This window comes from Lepisma saccharinum, chromosome 10 (genome assembly GCF_977018435.1).
Source record: "Lepisma saccharinum chromosome 10, izLepSacc3.1, whole genome shotgun sequence".
NCBI lineage: Eukaryota > Metazoa > Arthropoda > Insecta > Zygentoma > Lepismatidae > Lepisma > Lepisma saccharinum.
Genome location: NC_139238.1, coordinates 23,793,784 through 23,807,811, shown reverse-complemented (window position 1 = coordinate 23,807,811; position 14,028 = coordinate 23,793,784). Strand labels below are relative to the sequence as shown.

The window sequence follows — 14,028 nt, the reverse complement described above, 5'->3', positions numbered from 1 at the left end:
AGATAATTTGGCAGGTGCAAGATGCTACTGTTAAAAGAACCTATTTTCAATTCACTCAAAAAAAAAAATTTCTATTGCTTAGAACATATAAGTATTATTTTCCTTACCACAGAAATTCAAACTACCGTAAACATTGTGCTTCCTACTAGTTAGTTCATTGACCTGTGTTCTTCGAAACTTCTTTAAGGGGTATAAGGAAAGGAAAAGTAGGTTAAACCTTCTAAATGATTTCTCTAATCAGTTAAGGATAGGTTATATGTCATTGAACCAACCTGCTTGCACATTGAGCTGTAGATATTGGTAGATTTTGGATTAGATTCACAAGGTCTTTGAGTGAGATGGGAATGTTTCATTAATTGATTTGGTTTATTTTACTTCCCATTTCTGCCACTTTTGGCTAATCGCAAATATGAGAATGAGTGATGACATGATGAAATTGATGAAGGGACACTCACAAATAACACCCATGCCCAGGCATGGATATGAACCCAGGACATCTGGCAAAGTAGCACTCTATGCTAACCACTCCACCACGGGGACTGGCGAGGTGGGAATGTGTTTTGTATTTTCATTGTACATGCGAAAATCTTTAATTGTGATGCGCACATGCTTTTGCTTACATTAAAGTTCACCTTTTCACATAAATGAAGAATTGACATGTCACCCTGAAACACACGCATGTATTGGCATTGGATGTGCACATCTGCCATAAATTGTTTAAAAATATTTTTATATGTAGCTATGGGACTTTAAAATTAAAATAAACTGAACTAGAGTGGAACTATGTAAGTATGATATGTGTAATAGTATGGTTTCTATGTCCAGTGGGTGGGAGATGATTATTCCTGGTTGGGATAGCTGAAGATAAGGGAGGGGGGAATCCTACTCACCCTGCATTGAAATGAATAGATGTATCTTTGTTTGCAATTTTCATATTTCAAACTCCTCATTTTCCATTCCGTTCAAATCAAAATGAGGCCAGAACAAGATCCAGAACTTTATATATTTCGGAATTGTTATCTGGCCTTAAAATCCATTTTTAAAACAACCAAACAAAGAAATAAAAATTATTTATGCAAATGTGTGTGTGCTGTTCTAAAATGGAATATTTACCATGTCTTCACATTATACCTAAGTATAGGTATCTGTGAAGTAAGTAGTGTGTGGTGTGTATATATACACGCACACACACACACACATATATATATATATACATATACATATGGGAGGCCGAATTTTGAACCCCACCCCTCTCCAAAATGAAAAACGCCACTGCGTGTATATGAGTATAATTCTGAAAATACTGTTAGAATTAGAAATTCTTTATTCATTGCAAAGTTCAGCCTGTGGCTGCGAGTAAGCATTCCATATTCTTCTTATATTTTCTAATCCATGTCTAAATCACGATTTAGAGATTGAGATTAAGTAACAAAACACTTGGTAAATTTTGTAACATCACATAGGCTTCAGTTTGGCCATAAATACTTTTAAATATAGTGCATGTTTTAAATACAACTTTATACACAGGGGCTTAACGAAACTTGATCTACAGCCTAGAATGCCGCAAAAGATGTAATGGATAATCACAGGAATATGAACGTGATTAGATTTTTCACACAATGAAATGCAGAGTATATGATGTGTTAATAATATATGTGTGTACTTAAGAATCTATTGTCGCCGTGAAAACGACAGAGGATAATGATGTAAAAGTATATTGTGTTACCAGCAACTGCGGATATTTTTTCCCCTCGTAGACACTTGCTACATTTATGTGTCATTCCCAAACACATTTCGCTCTTCTATTTATAGGGCATGTATTTATAAAGATTCCTCAATTTTTCCCCAATCAAAATAAAACTCAATATTGTTTTAACAGTATTTTGAGTGATGTAAAACAATATTTGGTGCGAAAAAAAATTATGTTGCACCAAAAGCCGTACTGTAGAGTTTCTCACCCAATCGTAACTTTACATATCTTTAAATGATCAGTCGATCACTCCTCCCCAACTAACAATAAATAGTCCATTAACGTAAGAATAAATGCCGACAATGCTCTCTGATGACTAAAACCTAACGAACTAAAGAAAAGATCACCTGCTTTCCCATCCCTCAAGAGAAGTTGATTTTCCACCCCTAGCCTCACGACACCAATATGTCCTCTGAACAGAAAAAAATTAAAACAAAAAGGAGAAAAGTTACACTTACGAGTGTAATGATTCTATCTATGTCAGGCGACAGACGTCAGCATGACGTCGCTTTCGATATATACTTTCAGCAAATGCCATCTATTGACAATGGATGCAAACAAAAAGACTCTCTCGCGTTTCCTGATGCCGAAATATACCTGCCCGAATGCCAGGAACTTGAAATTCCAAGAATTATGCCTGACACACGTGCAGCTTTCCGAATGGCCAATGCCTATTTTGTCTGAAAGGGTCCTGAAAAAAGGATAAGTCCAAAAAAAACTGAAGAAAATCTTGAATAGGCACATGCCACTCTTTGACTAATGTGAGCAATGTGGAAGAATGCAGAATGCAGACTTACGTGCTGTCTTGGCTCAAAGGGGATGCACTTGGTTTTGTAGCTGGAGAATTCCTTAAGTCGAAATGGGTGTGCTAGATAGACCATTGTCACTAACCTCAGTACAAAGAACATGAGAGCTGTTGGGATTTTCTTTAATCATTTAGACATGCATATGGTTCTCTATGAAAAGTGGATTAAATATTACTTACAGTTCTTCCCAAGGGGCGTTTCAGTTGATCAATATGCATGATGGTTAAGACAACGTCTTGCTCCAACTTAATACATTGATGAACATACTCGTAATCTGAAAGGCTCGAGTGGAAACTAAAATATTCGGCCAAACCGAAGACTTTCAGCACGTAGTCATTCACATCTCCCTTTATGTCACCTTCCAGCTCGCAAACAACATGCTCCACCACGAGTTCAACTGTTGAATCCACTGAAAAAGGAATAAAGGGTTACAACATGCATTGGCATCAGCTGATAACTGTGGTATTGGTATTGGAAAATACCGGGTAAAATATATGGGCTGATACTTTTCTGGATTTTGTGCTTTTCGCTGCGAACACAAAAATTTGATGTGACACTTTCATGGAATCTAATAATCCTGAAAATTACCCATAATTGAAAGTTTTGATTTTGGAGGAAAAAAACTCTTTAAATGGCTGCTATTTCAATTTTCTGATTTAATTCTTAAAACAAAATTCAGGTAAGTTAATGCACCTAGCAATGGAATTCTCTTATGTCTTAATCTTAGTGACATAAATATAAATACATATGTCAAGAGTGGAACTTCATAAATAATATATTTTAACTGATAAAGTGGATTTACATTTTAACACATAAAATCATACATAAAGTTACACATAAACAAGGTGCATAATAGTTGCTATGCACAGACTAATGCACTTGACCATAGCTGCTAGTTCACCGTGTAAAATATGCATGTTATGGTATAAAACAAATACTTACATAGTAACAATATTGTGAAAAATTTTTAATTGGTACAATTTTCAAGCATTTGTATAGGTGTGAATCACACTGGCAGCTCAGCTCTGATAAATATCACAAATAATAAATTATATTAAATTATAAATAGACCTAAATACAATAACGTGATCACTAGACACATATTTATGATGAATAAAACACAGCACATAAAACCGAGCACATTTCGGTATAAAAAACAGTATAAAAATGGCATATCGGTGTTAAAATTGTGAATAAAACCCTATATTTAATTTTAAAACCACACGTATTACACAAAAGAAACATTCTAATAGCACATTTATGTATTTATCGGTTTATTTTTGTAAAGAGAGTCAATTTTTGCTTCTCAAATATTTACAGCAGAATCAATTTATCTTGATTTGCATAACTCACAGAATAAATCAGACATCAGAGTGTCACATCAGTAAATAAACTCTAAATTTCATGTTTAATATTGTATTTCGCATTTTTACAGTGTGTTATTTCATTTTTCGTGTTTTTGTCAAAAAATAAATATGCATGCCTCTACTGATCACATACTGAATAAACATACCTGCAAAAACCTATACTATCATTAAAATAAAAATGTAAACACTAATCATAAAACATTGAGAACAATGTGTTTTATTCTCCATTCAAGGGCGTATCCAGGGGTCTGGAGCCCCCCTCCCCCAATTCCTTTATTTTTTTTTTGTAGATTCTGAAAATAACATCCACTAAATGAAATACTAAAAACAAATACATTGCATTATGTACCAGACATTGAAAAAAACTATTGTCAATGTGTGAAACTCAACTTCTAGAAAAACATGATTCACTTCATATTTTTGTCAAATTTCTTCAACCTTGTCAGTTAAGCAGAGCGGTCCAAGTGAACCATCCCAAGCAAGTGATCTTCTAGCCACAGTTGAAAAGGGAACTTTCTTAATTGTACTCTTTATCTGAGAAAAGTATTACTGTATTTAGAGCCCTCATCACAATTTAGACTCTGCTCTTTCTTAGCCAAGAGACATCACAGAACTGCTTCAGGGACTTTGTGAAATTTCAAATGAGGTGTTCAGTGAAATATTTCATACTGCTTAAAATGTGTCAACAGACATTCAATTCTGAAATTGCGATTCGAATAACAAAACACAATAATAATAATAATAATAATAAACAAGATAACTATCAATGTATTATTATAGAGGAGGACATGTCATTGGCCTTGGAGGATGGCACCCTGGCTGGAACTCCCCCCCCCTCCTTTCTGGATACGTCCCTGCCTTCATTACTAAGTCACTAATATTTTATAAAATTGATTTTACTATTTGTTACAGTGGCAGTTCAATTAAACAAATACAAAGAAATAATAACATCTTACCATCACATGTGAAGGTAACAGGATTCTCGTAGTCCTTGGAATAGACGACTAGCTTGATACTTGTTCCTTCAATGTATGTGCTTTCTATTGTAGGGCTAATAACCAATCCAACATTTGTGTACTGGTCACTGTATGGATGATCAGCTAAAATGAAAAGATTATGCAAATGTTAGAAAAATATAATATATTTTGAAGGGCTTGAGGGTAAAAATATACTAATGGAATGAATTTTGATAATTTGGAAGTCAATTTTATTACTTAATTCCTTTGCAAACTATTGGGGAGGGGTCAGTACTAGATTGGTATCAGCCAATATAAGAATATTGGTGTGTCATTAACCCTTTGTGGGTCGCGTGAGAAAAGATACGTTGATGGTTGTGATTGATGCCAGAGACCGGTTTCTTAAAATATGTCTAAAAAATAGTCTAAAACGCCAAACCCTCAAGTATTATGATTAGATCATTTCTTGCAACAATTGAGATTCTATAAAACTATAAAAATTGAAATTCTATAAAACTATAAAAATTGAAAATTCTATAAAACTATAAAAAGCCACTCTCTGTAAGACGGGCACAGAATGGCAGACCGGATTCTGAGTAAAAACTAGGTACACCTATAGTTGCGCATGGACTCAAGACAGCAAGGGTCTTCAACAAACCTCACGAGCGGCTCAAGGATCTGACTAACACTGAAAACAAAATCGTGGTGTAAAAGAGGAAGGTTAGAAACTCAGCTAGACAGAGGGATGGTGTTGACAAAAAAATCAATGATAAATTGAGACATTAAAACCACACACCCAGAACTAGAGACCGTGCGTGACCAACACAGGGTTAAAACTACAAACATTTTACCAATATGATGTATCTATAAAGAGATTCAAAATTAGTGCAAAATTTTGTTAATTTTCTATTAGTTTTAAGAATATGTATAAACCCATAAATCTTGAGTCTGGCTTTTGTAACAAAGGGATAAATACACACTCTTTTTATAGAAGAAAATACATTGCAATCACCTGGTTTCAAACATCAATTAAGGAGGTTAATAAACCATTTGTGTTCTTCATGTAACATTTACAATTTTATATCAGAACAGTACAATATCAGTTTTTGGTTAATATTATATCTGTACCCTTTGCAGTAGGAGCAAACAAATTCATATCAATCTATACCTACAAACTATATAGGAAATATACAGTATATACAAGAATCATATGAAAATCTTCACTGAACACTAAAACTATAGGACACTGTATCAGCTGTCTTAAATCATCCTCCATGCTGTACATGAGCTGTAACACATTATTATATTAGTTTAAAGGTTGTGGCTCCACTCCAAACTTATATGAATGAGGATCCGTGGTATGTTTTCTGAATGTTAATATACGTAATTTGTATTTTTATTATTGTATGTCCTTTTCTGCCACTTCTGGTTGACTGTGATGATGGGGATTAGTGATAATTGGATGACACTGATGAAGGGACACTCGCAAGGAATATCCATACCCATGCTAGGACTCTAACCGAGGACCTTGAGTGGAGAGGTAAGAAGAGCACTTAGCATGCTCCGTCACCAAAATGACTTCTGAAGCCTTAATGAGACTAATGCGTGAATAACAGTTCAATATGACTATGAATACTTATCTCTCAGCAAATTATTAAATTAAGTTGAAAGTTGTGAATTCACTGACTAATGCACTTGTGCAGGTTCAAGCAGTAGTGGTTCTTGTAGTGACTGAAAAAGCTGGTTGCACAATGAAGCATTACTGAAAGGTTATGCATGATCAAGTAGCTACAGAAATTAGTGTCTGCCATGATATGATCTACAGGGTGTCCCAAAAGTATCCATACATGGGAAAATGTTCTTACTTTGCAGATGAAACACCAAAATGTCATTGAATGGTGAGGAGCTCATCAACCTGACACATTCACAGGCAAGAACCCACTGATCTGTGCCTGGCTTTTGAAGGTCACTGCATTATGTGACATTTCTACTTTGAAGTGAAGTTCACTGTGTATGGAGACCATTGGGACACCCTGTATTTTCATAGTGTCTGTTGCAGTATGACAATGAAATGGGGCACATTAATTGGTTCTCTATCAGTATTGGCCAATCCCGAAGATGATTAATTGATTGAGTTGGTGTTTCAAGTCCACTTTGTGGACAGTAAGGATAATCGGGACTGAACCTACAGTTTCAAGTGGGAACCGAACCACTATGGCCTCCACCGGGTATCAAACCTGGGACCCCTCGATTACAAGGCAACGACACTACCACTGCATTATCGGGGAGGCCAATCCTGAAGATGAGACAGAGCGATGACCAGATGAAATTGATGAATTCACAAAGTACATCCATGCCAAGACTGGGGTTCTAATCGAGGACCGCTGGCATAGCAGTGTGCTGTACTAACCACATTGCCATGGAGATCTGCTACATTTATTAGGGATTTGATTACCCATTCAGCTTCAGAAATAATGTACTCATTGGGTGGGTTCACTGTTGGTAAATTTTATATTACTTGTCTACTGGAATCAGGATAAATATTTGTGAATATACATGCGTGTGTGCATGCATAGATAGATATAGATAAATATACGAACAATTTTATCTTACCTCTCAATTTTTTTACCATCTGATGAAATGCTTCAATATCTGAATTGACTAATATTGCTTTTCGTTTTACAACTTGTATGTTCTCATACAGTCTAGATTTTTGCTTTCTCTGGAAAAAAACAAGTAAAACAAAATTTATTAAAATACTTTCTTGCACCTTGGAAAATACACTTTTCTACTATTAAATATAAATAGTACATTCTCTCATATTACAGGCAGTGACTGAAAGAAGAAACACCAAAAAATGTATAAGAAATCTGCATTTGTTTCAACACAATATGAAGTTCACTGTACTTGCTCCCTATTTCAACTCCAATGGAGTATATAATATGAATGACAAGTACATGGAGCATCACTGTGTTTACAGATAATTTTATTTGTAGGGTCATTCCATAACATTTCAACTAATTTTAAATTGTTGCTTCACCATTTTTTTAAAAAAATAATAATTTAACCACTTATTTCCATAAACCAACATTGAAAATGTTTTTTAGGCTTGAGTTTGAATCCGACTGCCATTTTCAGTTAGTTACATGTAATGATTTTTGTATTTTCAGACCTTTCTGTTTTGTTATTCCAAATATAATGATTCAAAACAATTTTCTTTAGAAATAAATGCTCTTTCTCTTTGTTTATTACAATTTTTGCCCTCAGATTGGTAGTTTCCATGCTATACCATATTGTATCCAAAAAAATTTCTTTCATAATTTCAGATATTTTGGGCACAAAATAACCATGAACAGGGCAAAAGATCTTGAACATATTTCTTATGCTTACTGTGCAGTGCCTGGTAAAACTGCAAATTGTTAAATATATGAGGTGCCTGGGCCTCTATTTTCTCTATAAGCAGGGCTCTTAAAATCCTGGTCGCCATGGCGACTAAAAATTTCAGTCTGCCAACTGTGATCTTCTGCTGTTATATGTACGATATTTTGATGGTTCTAAGTTCAAATTGCAGTACAGCGTAAGTTAGCAAATGATGTTTTTTTTTATCAACATTGTGAGCATTCCATAAAGTCTGTAACAATTTCTTACCCTTTGTCCCCCAACACCCCATTTCCTGCTTTCTCAAATAATGTAGCGATGTTTTGAATACCGTGATGATCAGCATCTTATAGTGTGTTTCAAAAGTCGCACAGCACAACCCAAACTTTGGAAATGTGGTATATCATGAAAATCATAAGAGATATTTACACCGGGTTTTCTGCATTAGAAAGCCTCATCCATTGAGATATTTTTCAATGCTTAAAATTATCAGTTCACTCCATACAGAAAAATATATAAATTAATAACTGACGGAAAGCACCATTCAAATGTTTCCAGAAATGAACTTCTGAGTAAGAAAAATATGTAAGAAATTATCGAAGGGTCATAATCAGACATTTGATGACTGATGCCATGTCAGTCTGTCATTTGCAACCAATATTGGTCATGTGCAACATTTGATGAATTTTTGACTGGCGATTTTATGGTTGAGCGAAAAGTGCCATTTTTGGGACACATATCTGTATATGGCAACACTAGCAGGTCGAAAGATTGCCAACAGTCGCAAACAAGTGTCTTTAAGTATTGGCTATACATTTACGTGAAAAATCGTAAATAAAGATTTTGTGCTGAAATTGGACTCTTTGACAGAATCCTAGGCTGCCCCTGTTTATATTGAATTATCTTCCCTCACTTTCGCTGCTACTGTGTTTGTTTGTTTTAATTCATTCAGCATTCATTGGAGCAGTACGTGTGCATTGCTGAAGAGTATTTTACTACTCATTCTTACACTCATGTGCAAGATGTTTTCCAATAAAAATGCCCTCCCTGCTTCTGCTGTAGCTATCTCACAAAGCAACTGTTTTACAACCAAACACCAACAAATGATCCCACAAATTGTTTAAGAGTTGGAATTTATTGTTAAAAATTAGTTCTCAGATGTCTTCAGTAAATTAACAATGTTTTTTTTTTAAATAATGTAATTGCCTTTATTTAGATAAATGCTAACATAAATTTATGAACCCAGTGATAGCCTACAGGATTAGTTTAGTACAGAAAACCCGGTGTAAATATCTCTTACGATTTTCATAATATACATTTTCAAAGTTTGAATTGTGCGACTTTTGAAACATACTGTAGTATGCACAATTGCTAGTAGGTGTTTTCTGGGCACCTGATTTTCAGAGCTAGCACCTAGCTTTGAAGAAAATTTTTCGAGCACTGTCTTTAAGCATCCAAAAAATAAAATTTTGAAAAAAAAAACAACAAAAAAAATGAAAGTTTGATACTCTAATCCAAATGGGGGTCAGAGGAAAAAAATATTAAATTTGCACAACAATGGGGCCTCTTGAGGTTCAACATATCAAAATTTGTTGGTATTTTTTCAAACTAGATAGATATGTATTTAACATTAAATTTAGCCAAAATTAGTCCCTTCTCAATACTATAACCATAGCTGACCCACTTCTTCAAAGCACACACTATTGCGGGAAGCAGGTGATATAAAACTTGTTTTGATCTAAGTTAAAATACTAAATTTTGAACTAAATCATACATTAATGATGCTAGTGGGAGGCCATAAGCTTCACTTACCTCATCCTCTTTATCCAAGTGAAGCTTGAAAATACACATTAGATTCAATTAGTCAAGCGATAGTCAGTAAATTACATTCTTACATTCAAATAAATATAACTCACGTTTTCCTATGTTGAGACCATGAATGTATAACAGGGGGGGGGGGGGGGTAAATCCAGGAACATATAATAAGGTGAAGCAATATTAAAAATATAAAATGAGAATTTTCTCATCATCATTTGTCACTAAATGCACCACTGAAATTACCAGAACACTAACAAAAACCAGTTGCATGGATAAGTGAGTACTATATCTATTTACTCCCATGTCTTCTCATTTCCCAAAACATGAATAAACTAAAAATAATTTAAAAATTTATCTCCCAGGCCATTCTGGAATTGGGATAACTTGTTCACATTATCTAATGGACAGAACTCTTATTTCTGCACCAAACTTCTTTGACTGGAAACGAATTTCTTTAAACGGAATAAAATTAAAATATTTCCAATAACTACATTTAGGATAAAAATTGAACTACTTTACGCTCTTACAAGCACATAAACACATTTCAGGAGAACACACGCTCCCTTCATCATAGAGTTGCAAAAAAACTAGCTTTTTGAATGGGCAGTTTTGTTTAAATAAAAAGCCAGTTTTTTAAAAAAAAAAAAAAAACTGAAATTTTGTCTTTTTACCAATTACAGCTAACCTATTTCAGTTGAAGTTACTGTTATGAGGTTACAGGTTTGTAGTGACATAATTTTACAACTAGCTAAAAATATTTCCATGATCTAACAGCCAAGAGACAGATATTGGCTAAACCCAGTGGACACATATTGCATAGTGGTTCAAATACAATTTTAACCCTAGCTTACTGAGAGGGGGGGAGCTTGCAGGCCCACCACATCTATTCCTTAGATTTTTCAACTATTTGAAAATAAATTACATTGTTCCCTAGGGTGTTCCCAATATTTCTGTATTACTTTTCTTCACAAAAACATAATGTAATGTAATTAGGAGGCAAATGCACTTTGTGGGCATATCAGGTGCAATCTTTGAATGAGTCTCACTCGAGACACTCATGCCAGTGACAGTGTACAATTGATTGGTAATGATGGTAATTATTATATTTAATAAACCTCTACAAACAAAAAAAGCATTAATAAAAAAATTATTATGAACTTTGTGAGTTTTAGTGAATGATAAAATATATGTGTGACGACTAAGTTAGGGTGACCAGACGTCCTCTTTTATCCGGACATGTCCTCCTATTTAGGTGTCTGTCCGGCATCCGGGCAGATTTTTTAGAAATCGGTAAATGTCCTCCTTTTTTGGAAAGAGTATAGCATTGACATAGCAAATGTTCTGCATACAGAATGCTTCATTTGGTGCGCATTTATTCGAGCTATGCTCGCCTAGCATCTGGGAGCTCAATACAATCACTTTCCTGACTGGGTCATTAGTAGGGCGCGTATTTATGGCACTAAAAACCTCTGAAATAGGCAGTCAAATAGGCCAAAATGATGAAAATAGGCACTTAAAAAGCACCATAAACCAGTGACGTGCGGTGACATCGACCCTTGGGGTAGCAGTCAGTGGCGTGCTCAAGGGGTTGGGGTTGGTGTGGTCAAACCCCTCCCCCTTTAGGGCCCAGTATTCCTAAAAAAGAATGTCAATAAGAGGAAATGATTGCAACATGATGAATGCGTACTAAAAAATAGTACACGTAAACCCCACACACATTCGAAAATAAAAGACGATTTGATTTCACCACTAAGCCAGAGATCCTGGGTTTGAATCTCTGCTTGGCCATGGGTATTCTTTGTGTGTGTCCCTTCATCAATTTTATCGTATCATCTTCGCGATTAGCGAAAAGTGGGAGAAAGGCGAAGTAAAATAAACCAAATCAAGCAATCAATCAATGATTTGATTTCATTTTTGTTACTTAGCGTCGCTTTTTTGTCACATTTGGTTAATTGGGAAGATGATACGATAAAATTAATGACGGGACAAACACAAAGAACACCCATCCCCAGGTCGGGGTTCGAACCTGGAACTCCTGGTGTCCTACCGTGCTGTGATAACCACTCCTCCACGGTTGGTTGATTTGGTGTTTTAAGTCCACTTTATGCACAGAAACAAAACAGGTAACAAAACACACTTTTTTGCAGTTTCTTCAATAATATTCATTTGACTTTGAGTTCTGAGATACATTTTTCATTCCAAATTATTTCATTATTCATTGCAGAGTACAGCACATAGGAACAAGAATGTGTGCTCATCACGGGTTCGAATCCCGGCCTGGATTGTTCATATGAGGTCCTTTCATCAATTTCATCATATCATCACTCGTCCTCATTTTCGCAATAACCAATGTGGCAGAAAAGCGAAGTAAAATAAACCAAACCAACAACAATATGAACGTGCGTTCTCTTGCCAAAATAAATACATTCGTATTTATGACTGTTAGAGGCCAAGTGTAGTATATTTAAATAAAACACTACTAAAACGAGAGTGAGAGAGAGCCCGAGCACATGTTTGTAATTTAATCATTATATATTCCATACTTGAAAAAAAAAGAAAAAGCATAACATTATTGTCTGCACATAACAAGTTCCCATTTCATAAATAATAAAACTACATCCCATATTATACATACATATTGTAAAACGTGTAAAAGGTTGTGTAAATTCAGAGAACATAAGTACTGCAGAAAATTATACCCTGTTCTTTAGAGGATTTACAAAAAAATCTATGAGAAACCAATCCCCTATCTGTCCTATAGGAGATAGACTAGGGAACCTGAAAGCCTGGGCTTTCAACCATTGCAGCGGGGGCGAGGGGGCAAGAGAGGTAGAGGTAGAAATCTTCCTTTTCCTTGGGCCGGCCGTTTCTACCTGGAAACTGGTCAGGCGTAAGAAGAGCAAGCTAGGGTATCCAGCCAGCTTTGCCCGCGGATCACACCGATGGACAAGAAGCGCGTGGAAAAGAAAGTGTTGCATATGAACTGTGGCTTTAACAAGACAATAAATATTGTGATTTGAATATAATTCGAAATGTGAGATTGATTGATCCATCTAGACTAGCTACTCCTCAGTGCACGTCACTGCCATAAACTAAGAAAAGGCACGAAAATAGGCACTAAAAAGGCACCCTAAAATTAAAAAAAGACATAAAAATAGGCAATGGATGTGAACTTATTTAAATTTTCTTCTTACAATGCACAGTTATACTGTATTAGCACTTCAGTTTATACATAAGAGTGCGCTAGCGATTAACATACTATAATACTCTTTTGATCGAAATTCACATTTGCGGGGAATCGTCTGTTCAAGTAATTCTCACAAAAAGAGCTTGTGCTAACGACTGCAAATTTGAACAAATGATGAATAAACAATTTGCACCATTGTAATAAAAAAATATTTAAAACAATGTTCCAATTCAGACCATCAAATCTGGAGAATTCCAGATTTCAGTCAGTACAACATCAACAAATCCTTACTTACATCTTTCAATATAGGGAAAGCCAAATGCACGTAAGAAAAAAGCTGGAGTATGCAAAAATTGCAGAATATCAATTTTTTGGCACGATTAAGCAAAATAGGCACTAACCATCAAAATAGGAATTTATAGGCACTATAAAAACGTGTTTTCAGAATAGAAACTCCATGAAACGAACTTAAAAGTTTAAACATGAAAGCCTATGGTTTACTACAAAGGAATAAAAAAGGCAAATTTCCGCACCCCAGTCATTAGTATTAAGCGCTGAGACTGCTGGAACGCATGTAGTCTGTGCAGTTCTTTTTCGGTTGATTGATTTGGTTTATTTTACTTCGTATTTTTTTTTCACTTTTGGCTAATTGCGAAGATGAGTATGGGCGATGATACAATGATTTTGATGAAGGACACACATGCCCAGGCCGGGATTCGAAACCGAGGCCTCTGGTGTTGTGGCACGGTGTGCTAACCACTCCAAC

General features: G+C 35.2%; 1 protein-coding gene across 4 annotated transcripts in view; it reads right to left on the bottom strand.

Annotated features, from left to right (window-relative positions):
• The window catches only part of Pi3K68D (phosphatidylinositol-4-phosphate 3-kinase catalytic subunit Pi3K68D), a 418,322-nt gene that overhangs the window by 318,999 nt on the left and 85,295 nt on the right, over positions 1-14,028 (bottom strand). For 3 of the 4 annotated variants that reach the window (XM_083129651.1, XM_083129652.1, XM_083129653.1), the window contains 4 exons: positions 10,070-10,093; positions 7,493-7,601; positions 4,880-5,023; positions 2,736-2,965 (listed from right to left, as the gene is read on the bottom strand). In XM_083129651.1, the coding sequence (XP_082985777.1) occupies positions 2,736-2,965; positions 4,880-5,023; positions 7,493-7,601; positions 10,070-10,093 (507 nt within the window). The remainder of the gene's footprint in view (positions 1-2,735; positions 2,966-4,879; positions 5,024-7,492; positions 7,602-10,069; positions 10,094-14,028) is intronic. The other variant, XM_083129654.1, reaches the window with a different exon arrangement.